The sequence below is a fragment of the Drosophila hydei genome, unplaced genomic scaffold (assembly GCF_003285905.1).
Source record: "Drosophila hydei strain 15085-1641.00,03,60 unplaced genomic scaffold, DhydRS2 tig00008122-arrow-pilon, whole genome shotgun sequence".
Classification (NCBI taxonomy): Eukaryota; Metazoa; Arthropoda; class Insecta; order Diptera; family Drosophilidae; genus Drosophila; species Drosophila hydei.
This window is the reverse complement of record NW_022045833.1, coordinates 223,471-248,172: the sequence shown is the minus strand read 5'-3', so window position 1 is coordinate 248,172 and position 24,702 is coordinate 223,471. Positions and strand designations below refer to the sequence as shown.

Sequence of the window (24,702 nt, the reverse complement as noted above, 5' to 3'; positions counted from 1 at the left end):
AGAGAGAGACAGAGCGAGAGAGAGAGAGAGGGGAGTATAAGTAAGAGTTATTGACTAAGCTAACTGTTATTGTATAGCTCACCTTGCACTGCCCTGTGGATGCACCTGTGTGGGTATATTTTGACCCTTGGCCGATATGGTTATCTCTAGATTGCCCTCGCCAGCATCGCCGGCATCCACCGTGAACTGCACGGGCCGGCCCATAGTGCCGCGCGAGACGCTACCAACGACCACCTTGCTGGCATCGTATGACTTGGCCAGGAATGGCGTGCCCTGCACAGCGAAGCCATTGTACTCCACGTTGATCGAATGGCCGCCCACGCTGCTTGGCGTGAACTCGGCTGTGAAGCCGGCGTGTATATCGCCGGTGACACGGACGGGCAGCTCGCCATGTGGACCGCGAACGCTGACCGCCAGCTCAGCGGCGCCGCCGCCACTCACAGTGATGTGAAAGGAGGAGGGCCGGTTGACGGGTATCAGCTCCAGATTGGACAGATTGAGGAGGACGCGCGAGGTGTCCGCCACGGCGCAGACGAAGGGGCAGCCGCGCACTGTCTCGCCATTGAACTTGATGTCGATCAGATGGGACTTGGCCTGTTCGGGCGTGAAGGAGACAAGGCAACGACCGCCCCCAACGACCTGGACATGATTGGGCACCTCGCCCTCGTTGATGGATATCTCCAGCTGTCCCTCACCAGCCGCACTCGCGTCCACACGGAACTGGCATGGTTGGCCCACCACGCCGCCGTTCACTTCGGTCACTTGGATCAGGCTGGCATCGTAGACCTTTGCTATCAAAGGGCCACCAGCGATCTTCGTGCCATTGATGGACGCATCAATGATGTGCGTGCCCACCTCGGTGGGTACGAACTCAATGCGTGCAGCACCATTTGCCGCCTCATGGGTGACTCTGGCATTCAGCTTTGACTTGTTTGGAGTCAAGACCGTTGCCACGCACTCGCCCTTACTCAGGCTTTGTCCAGGAGGCGGCAGTATCTCAAAAACCGCCGGCGTATTGGCGGGCACAAGGCGCGTAGATTCGCCCAGAGCGGTTAGGCCGGGTGACGACATGATCTCAGCGTGCCACGGTGAACCTGCAAGCACAGCGTAAACATATAGATTATCAGCAAAGAGTATACAAGATAAACATCATATGCATTTCATTATCTGGCTGTTATTTGAGCCTGACCGAGCCTAGCCGGGCCGAGCCGAGCCCAGGCCACTGGGCAAATTATTTGACCCAAAAAGCAACTTTATGCTGCGCCAGCAGAGGTAATTGAGATGTTGACTAAGCTAAGCGACAGAGATATCAAATAGCTGCTTGTAAAAGGTAGCGCGAGGGTTGCTGCAACAATTTGTAAATATCATAAAACTTAATTTGTTATAGGACAGGCTGAAGTTGAACGCTTTAACGTTTGTTTATAATAATAATCATTAAAGTTATAATCAGCGTATGAAGTCTACTGAAGCAAGGCTTAAGACATTATGTTTATGTAAGCTTCTTTATATATTCATATATATATGTCATATATATTCATATCTATATTGTTAGAGATGCTTTTCTCTATCCACTAAGATCTAAATATAATGGCAATTTCAATTAATACTATTGTTATATATATATATATATAATATATATAATATATATATATTATATATTTTTTTCAACTTCTTATATCCAGCACTACTATTTTTATGAACGGCCGATTTTTTATGTGTCTGAAATCGTCTAATCTGTAGTAATTTATTTTTTTTTTAATTCTCTTCTTTACACTCTATTCTAAATAAAAAAAACTGCGCATCTTTTTATTTGCAATTAAAAAAAAAATCTTTTCATTTGGTTTATTATTTATTACTATGTGGAGCTGCAGTATTATGCAGTCCAGCTTATATCTCTAAATGAATACATTAAGATATGTATATGCATGCATAGAAATTGGAGGAGCAGATGTTTAGCTCCTTTATTTGTCGAGTTCATGGAGTTCAAGAATGTAAGAACCGACAGAAAAAGTGACTCAATGAGTTGGAATAGATTAATATTCTTTTGCCTTCTAACATATATGACATACATGAACATAGAAGGCAATTTAGTTTCTAAATTATATTTATTTATATATCTTACGTAGTGAAGCACACTATTTATTTTAACTCAACTCAATATTCGTTGCATCTATATTTTATATAACATAAAACATATACACAAATAAATAAATTAAACTAATTTGTTAAATATTTTTCGTTGCTTTGCCTCACTTTTCTTTCAACTTTCAAACTTGCTAGTCAAGCAACACTTATTGCAACCCTCGTGTGCTAGCCGAAACAAGGTTTCTAGTTAAACTTGCATTGTTTTCCGCTACATCCCATTATAATTGTCGCAATTGCTACGGCAACGCAATCTGTGCCGCCTCGTTGCCAGCTGAGTGATGAGTGCGTATCTTGAGCTTTGCATTTGCTGTATCTCTCTAGCTTGAAATGTATCTGTATCTGTATCTGTATCTGTATCTGCATCTGTATATATTTTCTGTTGCTGTAGCTGTGTCTGTGGTAGTTGCAACTGCAACTGTAATTGCCACTGCATCTGCATTTGTGGCACTTAAGTAGGTTTTGCAAATGCTTGGACAATCAACTCGAGCCGATTATCGCACATTAATTGGCCAAAGCTGTTTGCTGTAGCTGGGTCTGACTGTAGCTGCATGGCAAACAGCTTGAAGCAATTGAAAACCTGAGTTGCAGATACATTGCATGAGCCAAGCGAGCTGAACTTGCAGCAATTGGCAATTACGAGCAGCTCGTTAAATGTTTGCTTATTTTATTGATTTACTCAATTGTTGTTGCAGTTGCTGCCGCTGTTGTTGCCGCTGTTGTTGCTGTTGCAGCTTCGCGCAAAAATTTACTTTTGTTTGCAACTTTCCACACATTTCTCTTTCTCATACTTTTTTTTCGTGTGCTGCACTTTTCCTTTTCGCGCTCGTTTCGGTTGCAGTTGCCACTTTTTATGGCTTTCCATGAAAATTGCCACAGCAGCTGTCCAGTTCAATGGAAAATCAAACTGTTGCATTGTCGCCCAACACTCGATTTGAGTTGCGCAAACAAAACAACAAAAACACAAACCTTTTTTCTTTTTTTTGGCTTGGCTTGGGAAACGTCTTCAAATTTGAACCTCGAACACTTCTCGAACAAAAAGCAGCTCAATTTGCATGCAGTTGTTCTTCTTCTTGACCACCAATTGGTGGCACACTTTGTTACCACATTTATCAGCTAATAACAGCGCGGATGCTAACAACAGTTAGCTGCTGCATTGAATAAACATCGCCAAGATCTAAGTAAAAGTTTCCCATGCTCATAAATTAAAGTCTGTCCGTCTGTCGCTTTGTCAGTGCCACATTCAACATGTGGCAGCCACACAAAATGCCTGCAACTCGAGCTTTGGCCCGTTAGTTGGCAACTCACTCTTTGATTGTGTTTTTTGTTGTTGCTGTCTTTTTTTTTGTCTATTTTTATCTATTGACAGCCGAGTTTTATTCACAATTCGTGGCTTTTGTGCAAGAGAATTCATTGTTTTTATATTTCCGTCTTTTTGTGGACTTATGAAACAATCTTCCGAGAGTTACCTATGAAATATAGCTACTATATGACAAGCAAAATATTTAGCATGCAGACAGAGCTCAGCTAGCTTTTAGACACAGCGTAAAACATATTCTTGTAGATAGCAAATTTACGCTTTAGTTCTTAATGATATTGTCCGATTTTTATTTTATATTAAAACCTATTTATATATATATATATACATATATATATACATATATACATATGCATATATATATATATTTATATATTTTTTTTTATATTTATCAGGGTCTTTCAGTCTAACAGTTTATAGAGCTTTGCTCAATTACATATCTAACTTACAATACCTTTTAGTTCTGGAAACTATTTCAAACTTTAGTTGACATTATTTGTGCATAAATTGCAGTTTATAAGCTATAGACAGTCTTTCTGGTCTATAAATCTCTGTAAATATGTCATATTAACTAAATAGTAAAAAGAACTAGTTAAAGCAGCCTCTCTAACTGGCAACTAAGCTAATCAAACTTCAAGCAAGTTAAACTTAACCTGGAGCAGAGCCTAATACAAAAAAACTCTATTTAAATGAAATTGAATTCAAGAGCATTTGGAATTCGTTGTTCTTGCTGCTTGGCAGTGGCCGGCTTCATCGGCTTGTCAGCGAGCAACTTTTCCGGCATGCGGCCAGAGAACAAGTGCAGCTAAGAGTAGATAGATGCTTGAATGCTGTTATTCAATATGCATACGAGTGTTTGTGAGTGCCTCAGTAGCTAAGTGTGTGTCTGTGTGTGAGTGTGTGTGTGTGCGTATACGAAATCGGTTACGTGACTGCGGTATGTAAACCGTTAGATGGCCAGCAGCTGTCGCCACAGCAGCAACAGCAACAGCAACAGCAGCAGCAGAATTCAAAGCTAGAATGTCTGACAGCCGCCGTTACAAATAGTTAAGGCATAAAAAATGTATCTATGTAAAAGTATCTATACTACTATGTATCTAAGTTATGGCACGTCAAATGTATCTATATAAAAGTATTTGTGTATCTTTGTATCTTTGGCAACATGTATCTATGTATCTATATATCTATATAAGTATATATCTATGTATCTATATATCTATGTATCTATCTATCTCTATATCTATATATCTATATATCTATATATCTATATATCTATATATCTATATATCTATATATCTATATATCTATATATCTATATATCTATATATCTATATATCTATATATCTATATATCTACATATATATATATCTATATATCTATATAATTATATATCTATATCTATATATCTATATATCCATACATCTCTACCTATCTATATCTCTATCTATTGCTATCAATTTTTGTTGGTATTTGAGTTAAGATTTACGTTTTGTGCTGACTGTTGTTGGCTGCTGACGATGCGTGGAGCGTTGGTAGCGAGGCTTTTGTTGTTGTTGTTGTTGTTGGGGCAGTGCAAGATGTTGGCTGAAAACGCGCGATTGGAACCTTATTCTTTTGTATATCAATTCACAATTGCTGAGCGGGCGGCACGTCTGAACTTGAACCACTTGAAAGTCAAGTTAAACGCGCTGCGATTATGTCAGCGGCTTGTTAAATTTATTAATTTATATTTTATTTTTAAGCATGGGAGCTTTTGTGTATTTCATTTATGTATACTATATGTATTTCTTGTGTTAAGTGCTGCACTACGCGAATTTCAACAAAAAACAATTTAGCTTTCAACTACGAAAATCACGAATCGCGCACGTTTTTATCGCGTTTTTTTCCCGACATTTTCCGCGGCCGTTGCAAAATACATCAAAAAAAAAAAAGAAATTATAAAAGAATGCATATAAAATTAAAAGTTCAAACGATTTGTAATTTATAATTTGTGTTTGCCTCTTTTTTTATATACATTTCTGTTGACCGTCGATCCAAAAACCAGTTGCCCGTGCGCCATGCGGGCAGTCAAAATAAAAAAATTTCACTTTGAATTTGGCTCACAAAGTCACAGAAATGCAGAGAGCCAGGCTAGGGTAGGCTAAGGCGAGGGGTAGGTGGGGCAGTAGAGGGAGGCTAGCTGTGAAATTTGGGCATGTATGCCAATATGTTGGACAGCGGAAATGGCCAAAAGGCAGCAGCGGGGCAAAAGCGCAGCGCAGCGCCGCGCAGCTTAGCTTAGCTCAGCTTGAGCTGAAGACAGAGGTGTGGCTACAGCTCATTATACAAGAGAGAGCGGGAGAGAGAAAACAACTTGAAAAAACGAAACGAAAATGAAATGTTCGCTTAAATATTTGTGTTGTGTCAAGTCGAGTGGGAAAGTAAGTGGCAGCCACGTTGTCGCAGCAAAAGAAATTGCAATCAGCGTTGATCTCACGCATACTTGGCCAACTGCCCACCGGCACGCCCTTGCCACATACCACCAGTTGCATGTACATGCATACGTGCATACATACATATATATAAAGGTATATATATTGTTGTACAGGTACAACAGGCTGCCGACAACCTATCCCAACGGGTTTCGAGCTGCAGCCGCATTAAGTGCTGAGGCAAACAGCGTGCGTATCTCTTGATATTGCTTCTTTTGTTGTTGCTGCTGCTGTGGCTTTGTCATAGGGCGGGCAACTTCCTGCTGTAGCGGCCAACAAAGGCATGCAACAAGTGCGCCTTGTGCCACATAGCAAAGCCAGCAACGACGACGACAACAGATTGAAAATTGCAAAGCAAACATCAAGCGAAAAAAAGCTAAAAAAAATGATAGCAGAGCACTTCCCGCTGCTGCTACGTTGCAAGTGTTTGCGTGTGTGTGTGTGCAGCTATGAACTATGCGCGCCTGTCGCTCGATTATGTCTACTGCTGCACTGCTGCACGGGGCCTTTAACTTGGCCAATAAACGAACCAAATTGCGCTTGTGGCATGTTGCAAGCTCTTAACAAAATGGCTGCCGCACACACACACACACAATGAATCGTGTTCAATGAACATTGCAATTTGCAGGGCGACAGTTTTCTACGCTTTTGGACGTTGATTTCAAGCGATTTTGAGCTTTAAGCCGCAGCAGCTGTCTAGTCCCATTGAAAATATTTTCAGCTTAAAGGTTCATTAAACTGGTTTTAGTTTTATTTTGCTTATTGTTGTTGTGATATTTTTTTCATTTTGGTAGCGCGCGCCCCACACACGCAACACACACATACAAAGAGCAACCCAAATGCGACGAGGGCAACTTAGTTTTAGAGCGACGGCAAATGGGAAGGCAAAGGGGACGGCAACGACAACGGCACGGGAAAGGGAACGGGAACGGGAACGCGACGTCCGCATCGAAGTATTAGCATATTTCTTGTCCATAGAAATCTCACGAAAAAAATCTTTTCGTTTCGCTAAACATTCCACACAGGGGAAAAAACAAATTCTTTATCTAACTCTGATGCTGTTTTTGTTTTCTTTTTAACCGTTTGACAATGTTTTTGTCTTCGCTGCTGTTTGATTACAAACAATTCTTTTCTTTTTCACTTTGCACAGTCACACAAACTTCAAGCGTTTGCGTTTTCTTATTTCTTCTTTCTCTTCTGTTTTTTCTTGGCTTTAACCGTTGCGATCCGCTTTAATTGACGATTCAACGACACGTCTGTTACGTTCGAATCGTGAGCTATGACTGACTGACTGGCGGCTGCTGCTGCCAACTCAACTCACACCAGAAACTTGTTCAGCAGGTCGCTCACTGCTCGCGAGCACCGGAGCGTAAAAGAGCGCCTTCGATGAGTGGTAAGCGCAGGTAGGCGCAGCAACAAGTGATCTGTGGTGAGTTCGAGGCTGAGCTAAACGAATGCAAGTGGTGAGTGAGAAGAGAATAGCTTAGACTCTCTTAAGCGCAATGCTCGAGTTCGCTGCACTGTGCTGTGCAGTGCAGGCGTCTAGAGCGAATTTAAGCACTCTTTTAATGGGGAGGCAAATTTCTAAAAGATAAACTAGAAAAATACTAAGCTGAGGTGAGTTAGGGGGTCAGCTGAACATATGCAATTGGTGAGTGAGAGCGCAGCTTAGACTCTCTTAGGCGCAGTGCTCGAATTCGCCGCACAGTGGTGTAGGGTACAAATGTTAAAACATAAATTGAGCTCAAATATGTTAATATTGTTCATATAGTTATATGATATAGAGTTCTTGAGCTTTCTTAAAATTTGCTTTGAATGTAAATCCACAATTCCACAAAAAAGTAAAAATACATACAAATACAGAAACATATTATTATATATGTTGGCAATTTATGAGACTACCCTCGCAGAACACAGTTTTAATTTGTTTATGAATTCATAATTAAACGTTGGCAAATACTTGAAGTCAAGTCCCATTTAGGCTTTGGGTACAACAACGACTCGCATCAGAGGAATGCCGATGTCGGCTTTTAAGACGTTTAACACCCACACTCTAGACACCTATATTACGTCATATGTGAACTTAGTTCCGCTCACCTGGTACCGTTTCGCCATTGAAGGTGATCTGCACGGTGTGCGTTCCATGTTCGTGAGGCGTAAAGCTGGCAATGAAACGTTGGCCACCCAGCGAACGGACCGACGAGGTGACCCGACCGCCATTTACCAATATCTCGAGATTGCCAGAGCCGGCCTTGGAGCCATCGATCTCGAACTCCACAGGCCGCCCGATGGAGCCGTTGGGTATGTCCTGCACGCGTATGGCTCGAGCACCGGTCGCATTGCTGTCTATGGGACGAAAGCGCGACAGCGAGCTGTAGCCATAGCCCGGAGCATTGGCCGAGCTGTGGCCATTGCTCTCCGTGACGACATGCTCGCTGGACTCCTTCACGGTCTTCGTATAGCCGCCCGACTTGTCGGTGTAGGTGTTATTCGAATGGGACTTGACAGTGATGGCACTCGGTCTGCAAGGCGAGCGAGGAACAGAGAGAGATTAGTTTGGGATTACAGGGTATATGAAGGCGTGCTCCTACTTGTAGCGATCCACATCGTCAGGTGAGTCCCGACGATAGTCCGTTTGATGCTGCTGCTGTTGCTGCTGCTTGTGCAACGCAAACTTGTTGTACTGTGTGTTACGCTGCGTCTCGTTGTCCAGATCGGGTCGTGCGTAGTTGAGCTCCGTATTCAGCTGCGTCTCGGTCATGTTCGCCAGCGATTCAAGCGAATTGTGCGAGAGCATGTGCTTCGTCTTGTTGATCACGTCCCAGCTATCGCGCCGTGCGGAGGCCGGCTTCAGCGAGGAGACGCGCACATTGGAGGAGTGATCGATGCGCGGCTCCGGCGAACCAATGCGACGCAGTCGCTCCGTTGTGCCATACAGCGAGGGACTGGCGCGCACACTCGAGTCGGTGACATAGTTCGAGGTGGACTTGTAAGTGGAAGACTTCTCCACACGCGTCGACTCGTAGCCGTTCTGCAAAGGTTCAAAGGATTTGACTTTAGCTAAGATTCCAGCTGGATCTCGCCACGACTCACCTTGTTCAGCGTGCTGGTCACGGGGCTGCCTATGCGATGCGTCGCTGTGCTTATGTACGCATTGTTGGGCGAATAGCGTTGCACCGGCGAGGCGGAGGCGGAGGCGGAGGCGTGGCGCGGACTGCTGGTTATGTTGCGCGTGGAGCTCTCAAACTGATTCGATGTCTTGATGGTCAGTGGACTGTGCGAGTGCAGCTCGCTCGAGCGAGTCTGTGCGGCAGCAGGAGTAGAGTGAGAGAGAGGGAGAGAGAGAGAGAGAGAGAGAGAGAGAGAGAGTCTTAGCAGCTGGCCAAATTATTAGTTAGTTCTCAAACACATAGCCTGTCTCAGGTATCTCTTTAGTTAACAAAACAAAACAAAATTTAGTTACATTCAGTGTGGGACTGGGTATTGGACTGAGCGAGCTAGTCAGCTGCTGCTGCTGCTGATGCCGCTGGTAGCTGCTGCTGCTGCTGCTGTTGTTCAGCTGCTCGCGCTCCTCGCGCGGCGGCGCTAGCTTCGGCTTGCTGACAATGCGCCGCTGGCTATACAGCTCGTTCTCCTTGTCGTAGTAGTAGTCGTTCTTGGTCGAGCTGCTGTTCGAGGTCTTCGAGTCGCGCCGCCCGTTGCCCGTTTCCGTGTACAGATCGGCTGAGTTCAGGTACTTGACTGTGGGGGAGTTCGGTGTGGGGGATGGGCCATTGTTCTCCTGTCGAATGTAATTTTGAGTGTGTGTGTGTGTGTGTGTGTGTGTGTCAGGGGCAGTTCGCGCGTGTGTGTGTGTGTGTGTTAGCCAAAACATTGAATTTTGTTGAGTGGTGCCAAAGCATTAAACCCAGAGCCCGTGCCACGTGCTTAGAATGAAATGAAGCCATGCTTCGCTCCTGCACTTACCTCGCTCTCGCGCTTGTAGTACCTGGAGCTGGAGCTGTGATAGTCGGTTGTATCCAGCTTGGGTGAATATTGCGGCGAGTAGCTGCTGGTGCGCTCGGCCGTGCCGTGCGTGTGCAGATCCCGGCGATTGAGCGACGCGTTGCGATAGTCGTTGTGGCGCGTGTTGGTCGTGGAGATGAAGTGCATCGAGGGACTCTCCGAGCGATGTTTGCTCTCGTGCAGCGGGCTGCTGCGCGTCTTGCCCGAGCGACCCTTCGTGCCCACGCGCATGCTACGCAGCAATTAGACAGGGAATCACGATTATATATCTATATACGTATATCGATCGAGGTGAACTCACATGAAGGGCGAGCCCTTGACGTCGTAGCCGTTGAAGTAGATGTAGACGCGGTATTTGCCATTCTGGCGTGGCATGAAGGTCACGCGATACTTGTTGTCCACGATCTTCTCCACGGAGCAGACTAGCGAATGCTTGTCGTGGACAATGTCCACGTGCAGCTCGCCATTGACGCCCACGCCACGGGCATCCACCTCAAAGGTGTGAGCACGCAGCGGCATGGCGCCATCCAGGCCGTGCACCGAGACGCCGGAGGCATCGAAGACGGCACAGGTGAAGGGTCCGCCCTGTATGTGACGGCCCTGGTAGGTAATCGCTATCTCCCAGATGCCCGCCTCATCTGGCTTGAATATGGCACTGTGTCCCTCGTCGATCTTCTTCAGCGGGCAGTTGTGCGAGATGCCCGTGGGCGACACGGCCGTGACCAAAATGTCCTCCGTCTTGGGTGCGCCCGTGGCGTTCACCAGCACCTCGACCAGGCTGCCGAGGGCGCAGGGCGCCATGCCGGGCGGCGCCACCTGCATGAGGCGCGGCAGCACGCGAAAGAAATGCCCGCCCAGGCTGTCCTCGCCAATCTCCACGACAATCTCGTGCATGCCATAGCGCTCCGGCACGTAGACGCCCTCGCCGTGCGCATTCAAACGCACCGGCTGCCCGGGCTGGCCGGATGGCGGCACCACGTGACAGCGGACCGAGCTCAAGCTGATGTCCCGCGACAGCACGTCGATGCGGAAATGCGTCTGCGTGTGAAATGGTTATTAAGCATTAATGTCAGGTCGGGCTGCGGCACTCACCGGTTCGCCCACTCGGCCGGATGTGCTCTCCAAATAAACGTTGACCAGGTCGGACAGCGGCGGCCGGGGCGGCACCCACTGCAGATGGGCTGCATACGCCATGATGCCCAGATGCTCCACTTCCGGATTGGCCATGTCCTTGGGCGTCAGTATGGGCTGGACGCCCAGCTTGGCGCCCGCATCGACCGCCTTGCGTATGTTGTTCTCATAGTGGAACGGATCGCTGCTCAGCTTATCTGGCGCTGGCGCCGACCCGCCCAATCCCTTGATGACCTCGCACAGCACGCGGCCATCGTTCCAATCGGTCTACAATGCAACGCAATTAATAGTTAAAGCAATTACAATTAAAATACACAATTAAAATTAAAGCCATGCAGTTGGGCAGGCAGCCAAACGAGGCAGCGGCGGGAGAGAGAGACGTGGCAGGAGAGAAAGTGAAAGGGAACTTACAATGAGAGCGAGGCCATGGAATTATGGAATCTTTAATTCAAATCAATATTATTAAAGAGAGGGAAGGAGAGAGAGAGAGAAAATGTGAACAGAGAGGGGCACTAATAGGGAGAGACAGTGAGCAAAAGCAAGCGAGAGCGTCAAATAGAGACAGGCTGAGGCGTGTGAGAGAAGAAAGCAGCGAAAGAGCGACAGAGAAATGAAGAAATGAATAGGTAGAGTTGAAGAGAAGTGAAGATAGTGATAGAGACAGAGAAACAGAGAGATAGACTGAGAATAGAGAGAGAGAGAGGGATTGAATAAACAGAAACAGAGATAGAGAGAGAGAGAGAGAGAGAGAAATAGATAGAGAGAGAGATAGAGAGAGAGAAAGATAGAGAGAGAGACAGAGAGAGAGAGAGAGAGATAGAGAGAGAGAGATAGAGAGAGAGAGAGAGAGAGATAGAGATAGAGACAGAGATAGAGAGAGAGAGAGAGAGAGATAGAGACAGAGACAGAGACAGAGACAGATACAGAGACAGAGACAGAGACAGAGACAGAGACAGAGACAGAGACAGAGACAGAGACAGAGACAGAGACAGAGACAGAGACAGAGACAGAGACAGAGACAGAGACAGAGACAGAGACAGAGACAGAGACAGAGACAGAGACAGAGACAGAGACAGAGACAGAGACAGAGACAGAGACAGAGACAGAGACAGAGACAGAGACAGAGACAGAGACAGAGACAGAGACAGAGACAGAGACAGAGACAGAGACAGAGACAGAGACAGAGACAGAGACAGAGACAGAGACAGAGACAGAGACAGAGACAGAGACAGAGACAGAGACAGAGACAGAGACAGAGACAGAGACAGAGACAGAGACAGAGACAGAGACAGAGACAGAGACAGAGACAGAGACAGAGACAGAGACAGAGACAGAGACAGAGACAGAGACAGAGACAGAGACAGAGACAGAGAGAGAGAGAGAGAGAGAGAGAGAGAGAGAGAGAGAGAGAGAGAGAGAGAGAGAGAGAGGGAGAGAGAGAGAGAGAGAGAGACAGAGGCAAAGGCAAAGGCAAAGACAGAGAGTGAGAGAGAGGGAGAATGAGCTAGAGATACACATGGAGCAGAAGATTGAGAAACACACATAGAGAGAGGAGAGAGTGAATGACATAGTTTGAAAGCTATAGACAGAAAAAGAGAGTGACAAGAGTAAGATAGAAAGAGAGAGCAAGAGATGAAGGAGACAAATGTGTCTTCATCAGATCTTCAGTAGAGTAGACAGATGAGATCCGGAAACTTGAACTTCTACCATGCACTGCTTCCCCCCGCTCCTTCCATAGAGTGCTATATCTATATCTATATATATCTATATATCTGTAGTGCTATATCTATACTCACCGTAAAGTTCTTGACCGACTCCTTGACCTGCGTGTTCACCCAGCGCATGGTGGCATTGTAGCCGGGTCCGCCTGGCTTCATGAAGTACGACAGATACGTCATGCCGGAGAGCTCGTCCAGCCAGGGCGAGGCGAGGTACTCCGGCTCCAGCACCTTGGGCACACCGAACTCCCGCTGCGCCAGATTCATGGCATTGGTGCAGTTGCGCACACTCTGACTAGGATCGAGACTGCGCCAATGGGGAAACAGACCCGGCTGGCAGTAGTCTAGCAGGGCGGCCAGGTTGACGCCGCTATTCCAATCGGTGGTCAGATTGGTGATCTTGCAGTCCGGCAGCGCTGCCTGCAGCCAGGCCAACATGAGCTTGCGCGGCGGAAATTTGCTGCGTCCGATTTGATAGCGCACGATCAGCGACCAGATCAGACCCAGTATCAGCTTCACGTTCCCATTGACAATGTCCACGTTGCCAATGTTGACCAGCTTAATGTGATCCGCCTCGATGGACTTGAGCGCCGTGGTGGCATTCTCCAGATAATGATGCTGATTGGCCGGCCGACGATTCCACGATGGCTTAAGCGGACGCGTCTGCAGGCTCTCCACCAGCGCACAGAGGCAGGTGCCGTCGCAAAAGTCCGTGGCCCAGTCGTGCACCTGAGAGCGTAATGAGTAAAGGTATTTTGTTATTTCTTTTATGTGTCTGATGTATGTATATATATATATATATATATATATATATATATATTAGTTTTTTATCATTAACAACGCATCTCTCAATGCGCGTTAATTAGCATTGTTTGTGCGAAAGTATGTAAAGTTTTTTGTTAACTGACAGCAAACAACAATAATAATAAATAGTGAAGCTTGGCGCTGGCTTGTGGCCCACATTTGGGGCGTGTTTCGACTGCGTCGCATGAACCGTAGTTGGAGCCGTAGCTGTAGCTGTAGCTGAAGCTTTCTCCGCATGCGTCTTTGCAATTTTAGCCATTTGACATAAAGCTTTTTATCTTGCAGCTGTCAGCAGCCGGCGAGACAATCGCGTGTCTGTTGCTGTTTGTTTGCTGTGCCCCCCATCAGCCTGCCACGCCCTGCCGACCATGCAACACACAAATATTCTATGGATGCCCATAAAAATCTCGCACATAGTTGCCAACAAGAGGCAGCAACAAGAGCTCCACTTAAACTTGCCAGTTGCCGTTGCTAGTTGCCGTTGCTGTTGCTGTTGAGGGGGTGTTGTCTCTTGCTGTTATCTGTTGTTGCTGTTGTTGTTATGTGCGCATAACCTTTGAATTTGCAAGTCTTCCGACTTGTGTGCGCGTGGGTGTGTGCATAGAAGCTATGCGAGATTGGATATTATAAACAAGCGCTCATAAATTGCTATTGTCTGTAAAAAGTTTCAGCTCATATATCGCAGCAGATAAACATATGTGCGAGTAGCTGCTCTTAAGCGATAACAAGCTTAAAGCTATGGTAACTCCATGTTAATTTGCTTAAGTATAATTAATTTATGTTGTTTTTTAGTTAAATGTAGACTGAAATGTTCAGATAGCAGCAGTTGGACACAGCTGCAGCGAGATAACAGCAAAGCTCTGAGGCAACGCTGTTAAGACGACTATGTTAAGTAGACTATGTTAGCTAGATGCTTAAGTATAAATAATTTATGTTGTTTTTTAGTTAAATGTAGACTGAAATGTTCAGATAGCAGCAGTTGGACACAGCTGCAGAGAGATAACAGCAAAGCTCTGAGGCAACGCTGTTAAGACGACTATGTTAACTAGACTATGTTAACTAGATGCTTAAGTATAAATAATTTATGTTGTTTTTTAGTTAAATGTAGACTGAAATGTTGCAGCTGCAGAGAGATAACAGCAAAGCCTGAGGCAACGCTGTTAAGGCGACTATGTTAACTAGATGTTAACTTTTTATAAGAAGTTTCAGTTTTATCAAGGAAAAAGCTATGGAATCACTGTTAATGAATAACAGTTTAAAGCTCTGTTAGCTGCATGTTAACTTGTCTAAATTAGGCTCATTTTATTTCTATATAAATTTGTGAAATTTTTGTAGTATGAAATGTTCTATGAACGCTTCAGAGCCACGCAATTGTTGTAGCTGGTTAAGGCAATGTTAACTAGATGTTAACTTTTATATATAGTATTTATAATATATACATAAAATATAATTATATAATATAATATATACATGAATATATATAATATAATATTAAGTTTAACTTTCAATTTGATCACATTTAGGCAAATGTTTTACAGCCATTTAACAGGCATTGAGCAGAAGCACTGTTGACGCCATGTTAATACTTTTTCAACTAACAAAAGCCTACTAAGCTATGCATAATTAAATGCTATTAAAGTCAACAAAAGGCACTGCTCACATCAAATTTCTTACAATCGGCAACGGCTGCTATTCAGTATTGTGAAATAATGCTTAGGGCTCAACATATTCAAGCGCTGTTAACTTAACATACGCATGGCCTGGGAACAATTGACTAAATTTTTTTGTTTGTTGAAAAAAGACTGAAGTAAAATGAATTGCGAAGTCAATTAAATGCAGCTGATAGACTATTTAGGCTACAGACAGTCGGGCAAAAAGACAAAAGCGCAAAAAAAAGTTGATTGCAATTCGATTAGCCATAAGCTAGAATATATATAAACTGCACACTTGACAGTCTCAGTTTGGCGCTTTGACCCAAATATATGGAGCTAGGTTATTGTGTTGTTGTTCAGGCTTTTTGTCATTGGGTGCTCAATTGGCGCTGTTTACAACCTGCAGCTCGCATGCGAACTCTGCCCATTTCGGAGGGCAGCGGCCTTGCGCCGCGGCTCATCATTGTCGTCTCTCAAAAATTTATGCATAAAAACGTGAAAGACCGAACAAAAAATAACAAATAAAAAATAAAATAAAATAAAGAAAACAGAAAATCTGTGCTTTTGTGTTTTGTAACACGTAAATGGCTGTTGCAGCGATGCTGTGGTCATATATATATATATAGAAACATTTATTTTGAATATTTTTGCGACCTTGGCATTCAAGCGCCCAAATATGGACAGTTCATGTCTGTCTGTGTGAGAAAATGGAATACACGAAAAGGCGACTCGAAGCTGGCTTTCGAATTGACTAATGAAATGCATGCCACTTGAGAGCGATTGCAATTGGAATTGTAATTAAGAGTGACCGACTCAAATATGTATTTTATATGTAGCTATGTTGCCTTCGAGTAACTCAACTTTGCCATTGAAGTCGTCGCTGGCACTTGCTACAAGTGTGGGCGTTGCGTATACGCCGCGTGTGCGTGCGTGAATTTGTATCTGTGTGTGTGTGTGTGTGTGTGTGTGTGTGTGTGTGTGTGGGCGTAGACAATGAGTCGAGATCTGAACTGATTTTGGTTTTATGACTGTGCTGTAAATGCACAGATCTCCAGGCCTTTAAAGGCCTTGCGGAAGAACGAGCCAACAGCTCACTGCCCCAGCACATTGCAGCAGGCCCTGCTTGGAGAACTTATCTAATGTGTACACGTATATATATATGTATATAGTGATATCTATATATAGATTTCTATTATATATGCTCGTGTGTAATCGATAGTTCTATTGACTGCCCGACCCATTGACTGAGTAAACGTCGCATTGTTAACAGTTTCGCTTCAATGCGCGCTTAACTCTTATATAAGAGCCTCTCTATTGACCAACCCATAATATAACTATGTGCGAGGGCAGGCTGAATAGTTTGAAATCTAATATTATGTGTATAATTATTTTTATAAAATAAGAATTTTATTTTATTATTTATATTTTATTATTTTTATTTCATTATTTATATTTTTTATTTTTTATGCAAAAAATGCAAACTAATTTTTTAATCTTGTTTTAAATGAATATATTATATTTAAATGAATATATATATATTATTTTCTTGTACTTAAATTCGCTTCTGTTTTGTTTGTAAATTTTTCTTCCTAAATATTTAAAATATTATGAAGAATATATAATAAAAATCTTTTTTTCTTCCCACTAAAAATTTTTTTAAAAAAAGTTTTTCTTAGCATCTTTTAAGTAATATTTTTATTTTAAATTTTTCTATCTTTAGCGTTTCATATAAAACAAATGTTTTCTTCTCCTTCTTTTGCTATTATATAAAATATAGTTTTTCTATCTTTCCATATTTTTAATTCTGCATTTTATTTCAAGTTTTGCTTGCTTCTATCTTAATTTACAATAATTTTTTATATTTCCATCGTCTTCTAAGGAACATAAATTTTTATTGTAATACCATTTGAACTTCTTAATAAAAATGTATTATATATTTAACTATTTGTCTGCTAAGTAAGCCATATTTCATTAACTTATTTTTTTCTTATTTTTTAAGTTCTACTCTCTTCTTTATTAAAATTTATGAACATTTTCCCACCTGACTTTTTTCGCCTTCAAGCTTTGCTTGAAAGTCTTTCAGACAACCCTCGCTTTTCGACTCACCTGCATGCCCGTCTCTCGCAAGTGCTCGTTGACCCAGTTGCGAAAGGTGTTCGCCTGGATCTCCACCCACAGGTCCTCGTTGCCACGTATATTCATGCCCTTGGCGGCGGTGCCTTCGGGACTGCGTGCCACCAGGCCGGCATGTGTGATCTTCTGGGTCTCGGTGGTGCCGTCGTTGTTGTGCTTGAGCAGACCCGCGTGCGTCACCTTGGCGCCCTTGATATCTTTGACGTCCATAGTGACGATCGTCGCTCTCTCTCACACTCTCTCTCTTGCTCTCCTCACTTGAATTCACTTCACTCTCGTTGCGTCTCGCTTGCCTCAGTTTCTATGCACTTTGGGCTGGCAATTGTTTCATTGTATTTGCATTGATTTTTATATATTTGTTTTTCAATAATTTGGTCTGCCTTTAAATAAATAAATATTCTTTTAGACTGTTGATTGGGCAACGCGATTCGATTTCGTTTTCGATTTCCGAGCGCACGCGATCATTGCCCAATGCGAACTGAGCGGCCAGCACTTTGGGCCCCACTTGCTTTCGGGCCAAAACAAACAACAGGCGCTGACGAGTGCAAAAACAATGACGTCATGCCCGAGCTTAAAGCTCGACTCAACAGCAACAGCAACAGCAACAACAACAAGTGCCACAAAAATGTGGGCATGCGAATCCGAGTCCGAATCCGAATCTGAAACTGATTCCGAATCCGAAACAGGTTTCCAGCGTACGTTCCACAGCCACAGCGAAACGAGCCAAAAGGAAAATTGAAAAAAAGTCTCTGACAATAAAGCACACAAACAACTAAAAGCAACAACAACAACAACAACAAAAGCAGCAAAAATTCACTTAGTTTGGAATTTCGCCGCAAAAAAAAAGCAGAAACTTTGTGATCGCTCAGTGCGAGGTGGGCAGCGTCTAAGAAATCAAGTAAAAATAATATAAAAAATATAATAATAATAAAAAATAGAAAAAACTAGTAACAGTGCCAGAGCAGGCAGTATGCGACTGCTAGATGCTCTGTAATTGATATTGTTTAGCTGTTCAGATATCCTTGAGCTGAGTTTTAGAGAAGCTGAAACAATTGTTGATAAGCAAAGGGAAATTAAGTTTGATATATGCATCTTAAATCAAGGTGAAGCACCTTATTGATAAAAGAATATATAATAAAGCATGAAAACAAGTGAAGAAGCTGAATTTCGAGACAATCCATTAACATAGCTAGGTAGATGCAGAGACTGCTTAAAGATGCAGTGACTTAAAGATCCCCAACAGATGGAGAGATGGATAGAAGGACTAACAAGCAGAGGGATAAATGGACACATAGAAGGACTACCAAAGAGAGACGGACTAATGGATAAGAGGACTAATAAACAGATGAATGTTTAGATAGATAGATGGAAGCACTAGCAAAGAGATGAATGAATAGTCAGATGGGTAGAAGAAATAACAAGCAGAAGGATGCATGGATAGAGCTTGGACAGATGGATAGAAGGACTAACAAATGAATGGATGGCTGAAGGCACACTGCTTACATCTCATTCAATCAAGCCAATCTAGAGTTTATTTATCTGCTTGCTGGAATCAAAGAAGCCGCTACCTGTTTATCGTATAGAATTAATAGAATTAGTTTCTTCATTAACCAGCGAATACCTACAGATGTTTAGTAGTGCTTTCAGTATATAAAATTCTGAAGATTTTCTATCTCTAATCAAAAACCAAAATGCCCGTTTTTACACACATTCATTGCGTACAGCGTATAAATAGTGTGTGGTTGTTTGTGGTTGTTGCTGTTGTTGGCGCAGCGTAGGAAACTGTAAGTCTTTCACAACAGTCAGAGCCACAGCCATAGCGACAGCCACAGCGTGGAGCAAGTTTAGAAGGCCGTCAAGGTTTCTGCTTACAGCCCATATAGGCATTGACGACGGCGCTGTGTGCTTCAGCCCGGTCTCTATGTCTGTGTCTGGCTGTCTGGCTGTCTGACTGTCTGGGTGTTTGGGTGGGTGTCGCGACTCTCTGCGCAAAACCCAAACACAATTGCAATTGTGTGGCCAATCGATCAATGTGGACAAATTTCACTTCACTTTTACCGCAAGCAGTTTCTTTGCCAAATTGAAAGCGGCCTGCGAATGCGCTAATTGCCAATTGGCACTTGATGAGACAATTAGCAAATGCGGCCAAAAACAAACTGCGGTTGCCCCTACCAAAAATATTTCAAGCTTGCCCAAGAACAAGCACTCAATTTGTGAATGAACTCTGCATACATATACATATACATATACATATACATATACATATATATATATATGTATATAAACATTTATGCTATATACGTAGTAATAGCCATTTATCGTAGATATAGCATCTTGAGAGCGCTGCTCAGATTACCAAAATTTTGTTGTTTGTTTTATTTTGTGCATATTGAGAAACAATTTGTGTTGAACGTGTTTACTTTATTTTGATGATGACATCACGCATCTTTCATGGAAACACAGCGACAAGTTGAGCTTGTACAAAAAACTGATTGAAAATAAGCGAGAATCAGCCCGATGCGGGTATGCGACAAACAGCTGCCCTGTAAAGCGCCTCAAGTTGCTGCATTAGTCATGCCTAAGTGGCAGAGATCTAATATTAGAGAATAACTTTAGTGCGGAATGTTGACTCTGATTTGATGACGAGTTTTGTTAATAAAAGAGATATATTTGTATCAAGCTATATGCCTAATATTTCTGTAATTTGTTTACAAGATGTTTATGAATCAATTGATTTTTATATAAAGAAAGATCAAATCTTTTGCGTCAGTTATTCTGCTTTATGTTTACTAATATTTACTATACTTAACAGTCATTTAACAGCTAAGCAACATATGTGCCAGTTATGTTAACATTATGCCTCAAGACTGTTTGGATTCATGTTACTTAACATGCTCTGTAATCTAATTTATGTTAACAATTCGATAGCAGTCTGTTAAGTGATTCCAGCTAACATAATGTTAACTAACATATTCTTTAATCTAGCTGCTATAAGCATGGACAGCAATACTCATTGACATACTAGTAACAGCTATGCTATAACAGTCTGTTAAGTGGAAATGTTAACACAGTTTTACAGCTGCTGTTAAATGTTAAGTCCACATAACACAACATATTCATATATGCTCTTTATGTTAACTTCTCTCTGCCCACACCTAAGACTCAGATCATATGAAGCTTAAAAATTTTAAGCCTTGCCTGCCTTATGATACCCTAGCCATCAATTTGCTAGCTTACAGTGTATAATTACATTACAAATGGCGTTGCGCAAATTGCATAAATTTAGTTAGACAGCAAACGAAATAAAAATGAGAGAGAAAATAGATATATTTTTGTTGTGGAAGTGAATTCCATATGAGCAAACGGTCAACAGAGGCTGCTGGAAACGCTTTGCTAAGGCCGTCAGCGAAATGAGTTATGGATTTATGTACTCGCAGTAGTATGTAGATATTGGGTATATAAAGTTGTGTACTATATGAGACAGAAATTGAACTGAGCTCTGCTGCTGTTGTTGTTGATGTTTCTGATGTCATGTCATTGCAATTGGCATTGACAATGAACCTGGTCGTAATTAGTTGCTGTTAATGAGCACGCGTTCTAAATCGAGTCATATTTAATCTTTGCTGTATTTTTTTGTGCTCAACTGGGACTTTATTTGCAAGGTCATGGGAATGAGCACAGAGAGACTTCAACTTTTAACTTCCACTTTAGCAGCCAGCGCATAGTTGGGCACAGCCAGCTATTTGCACAGTTGGTCAAGAGAGCAAACAGTCAACGAAAGTGTTTGACTTAAGTTGCCTCATTTGCCTGTTGTAGCTATTGTTGTTGTTGTTGCTTTTTGTTAACATCTTTAACGTGACTGTGTCGAGTCGAGTCGAGTCAAGTCGAGCGGCTTGTTTGTGCCGAAACAATACGTTTTTTTTTCTTCTCGTCTCGATACACGCCCAGTTTTAGTTTTAGGGCCGCATGCCATTTACATTACGTAACCTATACAAAGTAGGTATATATATATATATGTACTTTAGATCAAGTCACTAAATTTGTGCTTACTTTGCACTGCTTTCGCATGCTGCCTGTGTGGGTGGACTCATTTTTTGTCAATCTCTGACATTTTTGTCGATGCGATGCGATTCGATTCGATTGGATTTTTGCCTGTCCGAAATTTGCCTTGCCCAAACACCCACACACCCACACTCGCACGCCCACCTGGTTTCATGGAGCTGTTGGTTCAACGCCTCGTTCTAAACGTGGGCGACTTTTCAAGTTTGATTTGTGCCAAAGCCAAAGCCAAACTGAGCAACAAATGCGCATTGAGTTGTGAATGATTTTAGTAGTGTGAACATAAAACAACAACAACAACATCAAATGTAAGTTACGACATTTTTGTCCGTTTTAACTCTTGAGTATGTGCGCCAAGGGGGGCACAGTCACTAGAGAATTATAATAATTGCTCTTGTGTGGGCTAGAAGTTGATTCGAGTAATTAATGCCTAAAAGCCAGAAAGAGCTGAACTCATTTGGGCTGTCGGAAACAAAGCTCAACGGACCAGAATAACTCTTGACATAAATAAATAACTCAATTACACTTTAGAAGAACTATTTAAGGCACGTAATTGATAGTTATCCAAATCTGGGCTTAGCCAGCCTTGCTTAGTCCATATGGAAATGTTAACAATATTTTCATTGTGAATTATGAATGAATTTGTTGTTGTTGTATTTACTACTATTCTTGCTATGATAAAGTCAGGTTTTAGGTAAAACTTGATTTTAATGATATGGAAAATCTGGTTTATGTGCAGGAAGTTGCTTTGACACCTTTAGCTGAAATGTGATACAAATTGCAGCTCGTTTGCAAGTTACTTTCATTAGAAACTTTCTTTGCGTTATAGCTTATGTTAAGCGTTAACATAGTGTTAACATTATGCTAAATGAATTTAGTATGTTGCGCGAATTGAACTCTATATGATTTCAGATAGTCTATAGGCCAGCAATTGAGCTTAAATGTTGCCTAAGCTTAGCTTATTACAGAGCTGTTTACATTTATGTTATACTTAACAGAGAGCTAACTGTTTAACAGAATTACCTATGCTGCTCTTTGCTAAGTACCAATGTATATAGACTTTGTTAGCTGAGTAAATAACTGAAATAAGTCACGTTAATACCCCAACTACAGTTAATATCAATAAAGGTCCCACTCAAGCTTTAACTCTTTTAAAGAATTACTGCGCATTAGGTAGACCCCACTCATGCTTTAAGTCTGTTGGCTGATTCTAGTTAGAGTTGAGCTCACAGCTATAAGAATTGCTCATATTATGCATCTATCAAACGATATATGTAGCCCATCGCCCCACTGCAACTGCCACTGTCATAGCAGCTACCTTATGACTTCCAGTCAAGCTTGCTTTACATACAAATATTTTATAGTTCATCTCCGCTTATCTTATAGTTCATATATCATTTTTTTCACTCAATATATATTTCAAGCCACTCATAAATTGTATAAAGCCATCAAAAAAACTAATTTTCCTTATGCAAAAATATCGGCGAAAAAAACTTAAAATATATTTAATAAATTTCATGGGGCAATAAATTAAGCTATAATTATTATTGACTTTGCACGAAATTCATATTAATTTATGAAATTGCCTTGTACGCTCTGCTATAGCTTCATATGGCCAAATGCTACCTATATCGGCGATGTAGCCATTATTTATCTATAACTTTTAGCTAACGGACACGCCTTGTTCCAATGCCGCAGCTCATTAACGTTGCGTTTCCTATGAATTGTTTGCAAACGAGCGATTCTTATATTTATTTTTATTATTATTATTATTTTTTTTTTGGGCGTGCATTTATTGCTGTTCATAAATAGCAAAGAATAGGCACACACACACACACGCACAGTTGTGTATGTGGTGAGCACACTTGAGGCGCGCTTCAAGTTTGTGTCTTCAGTCATTTGATTTATGCCGTTAGACGTCACCAAAGCGCAGCCGCGTGTGTTCTATTGTACTTTTTGTGTGTTGCCTTTAAGTATTTTCTTTCTTTAATTTTAATTTTTGCTCATTATTTTACACACACTCAACTTTGAGGCGAGGGGAGGCCACTTAAAACAACAACAACTAACTGTGTGCTAGGCCGTCCATAACAGCCCAATTACCATTAGCTAACTGCAACTGAATGCGGTCCAACACGAGCCGAGCGAGAGAGAGAGAGAGAAAAAACTAAGGAACACAAAAAACTACAACTAAAAACCAATCGAAAAACCAGATTCAGATAAAGATTCCAACAGCACAAAATAACTTTCGGTTTTTTTTTCGCTCGTCGCCTAGCGGCATTACGTAATGGGCTAACAAAATGCAAATACAGCTTAGTTATAGATAGATATGTACACATATATATAACTATATATATGTATTTAGAGACAACGCCCGCACGCTCGACTCTTGATATTTGCACGCCCCTAACAGCAATTGTGAACTGATATTATGTTTTATAATATTGTGAATGCCGTTGCTTTTGGTTCACACGGCTCGGCTCGGCTCGGCTCGCTGAGAGCTTCACGTGCTTAACATGAATATAGAATTTATGCGTCTATATGTAGCGCTAATATATGCCTGAAAATTAGAACAGCACGCTAGGCATGCTGGGAATGTGTTCTAAACTTGGCCAAAAGCCAAAACAGTCAAGCCCTGAGTTATGCATAAATATTTGCGTTGGAGGAACGCGTGCACTTTTTTTCCCGATTTTTGTTTTCAAGTTTTTCTGTTTGGTTTTATGGCAAAGAAGTTTTGCGTTGGCCAGGTTAAGCGGCATTTTATTTATTTTTATAGCATTTCTCGTTAGCTTTTTATATTTTTCATTTTTATTTGTTTTTTTTTTTTTTTTTGTTTTTTAGCACTTGTTCGCTTCGTTCGTTTGCGCCTCTTCTTACACTTGGCTCTCGTTGCGGGCTTTTTATTGCCCCGTTTTATTTTTTTTGTTAGGTCTTTATTTTCGTTTTGCTTGTATCTGTGTGTGTTTGTGTGTGATCAAAAATAAACACGTCCAGCGCGCACGAGCTGTACACAACGACTGAATGAGACTAGCTTAGACACGCTTTAAGCCAAGTTATTTCCAGTGCAGCGCAAAGCTCTGGAAGCGCCACTTGCCGACGTCATCGTCATCGTCTCATTCCACGATTCGCGATCTTGGCTTGTTTTGCTTAACTGCTTTGGTTTGCGCTTTTGTTTTGGGCTCTCCATTCGCCTTTACCAGTTGCCAGTTGAGAGTTGCGAGTTGCGAGTGGTTTTTGTGGCGTTTCCGTTTATGAAACGCATTTTGGTCTGT

The 24,702-nt window shown here is 42.3% G+C and overlaps 1 protein-coding gene across 5 annotated transcripts in view; it reads right to left on the bottom strand.

Moving 5' to 3' along the window:
- LOC111604175 (filamin-A) overlaps positions 1–24,437 on the bottom strand; it is a 31,794-nt gene extending 7,357 nt beyond the window's left edge. The window contains exons 1-11 of one of the 5 annotated variants that reach the window (XM_030225151.1): positions 24,308–24,437; positions 17,348–17,754; positions 12,864–13,514; positions 11,029–11,334; positions 10,238–10,974; positions 9,898–10,168; positions 9,395–9,712; positions 9,025–9,234; positions 8,523–8,962; positions 8,029–8,453; positions 83–1,094 (exon numbers count right to left, since the gene is read on the bottom strand). In XM_030225151.1, coding sequence (XP_030081011.1) covers positions 83–1,094; positions 8,029–8,453; positions 8,523–8,962; positions 9,025–9,234; positions 9,395–9,712; positions 9,898–10,168; positions 10,238–10,974; positions 11,029–11,334; positions 12,864–13,514; positions 17,348–17,584 — 4,607 coding nt within the window. In that variant the 5' untranslated portion in view covers positions 17,585–17,754; positions 24,308–24,437. Of the gene's footprint in view, positions 1–82; positions 1,095–4,946; positions 5,266–7,054; positions 7,127–8,028; positions 8,454–8,522; positions 8,963–9,024; positions 9,235–9,394; positions 9,713–9,897; positions 10,169–10,237; positions 10,975–11,028; positions 11,335–12,863; positions 13,515–17,347; positions 17,755–24,307 lie in introns of those variants that run through there. The other 4 variants (XM_023322132.2, XM_023322142.2, XM_030225149.1 and 1 more) reach the window with 4 other exon arrangements.
- Between the last annotated feature and the right edge of the window lie 265 nt (positions 24,438–24,702).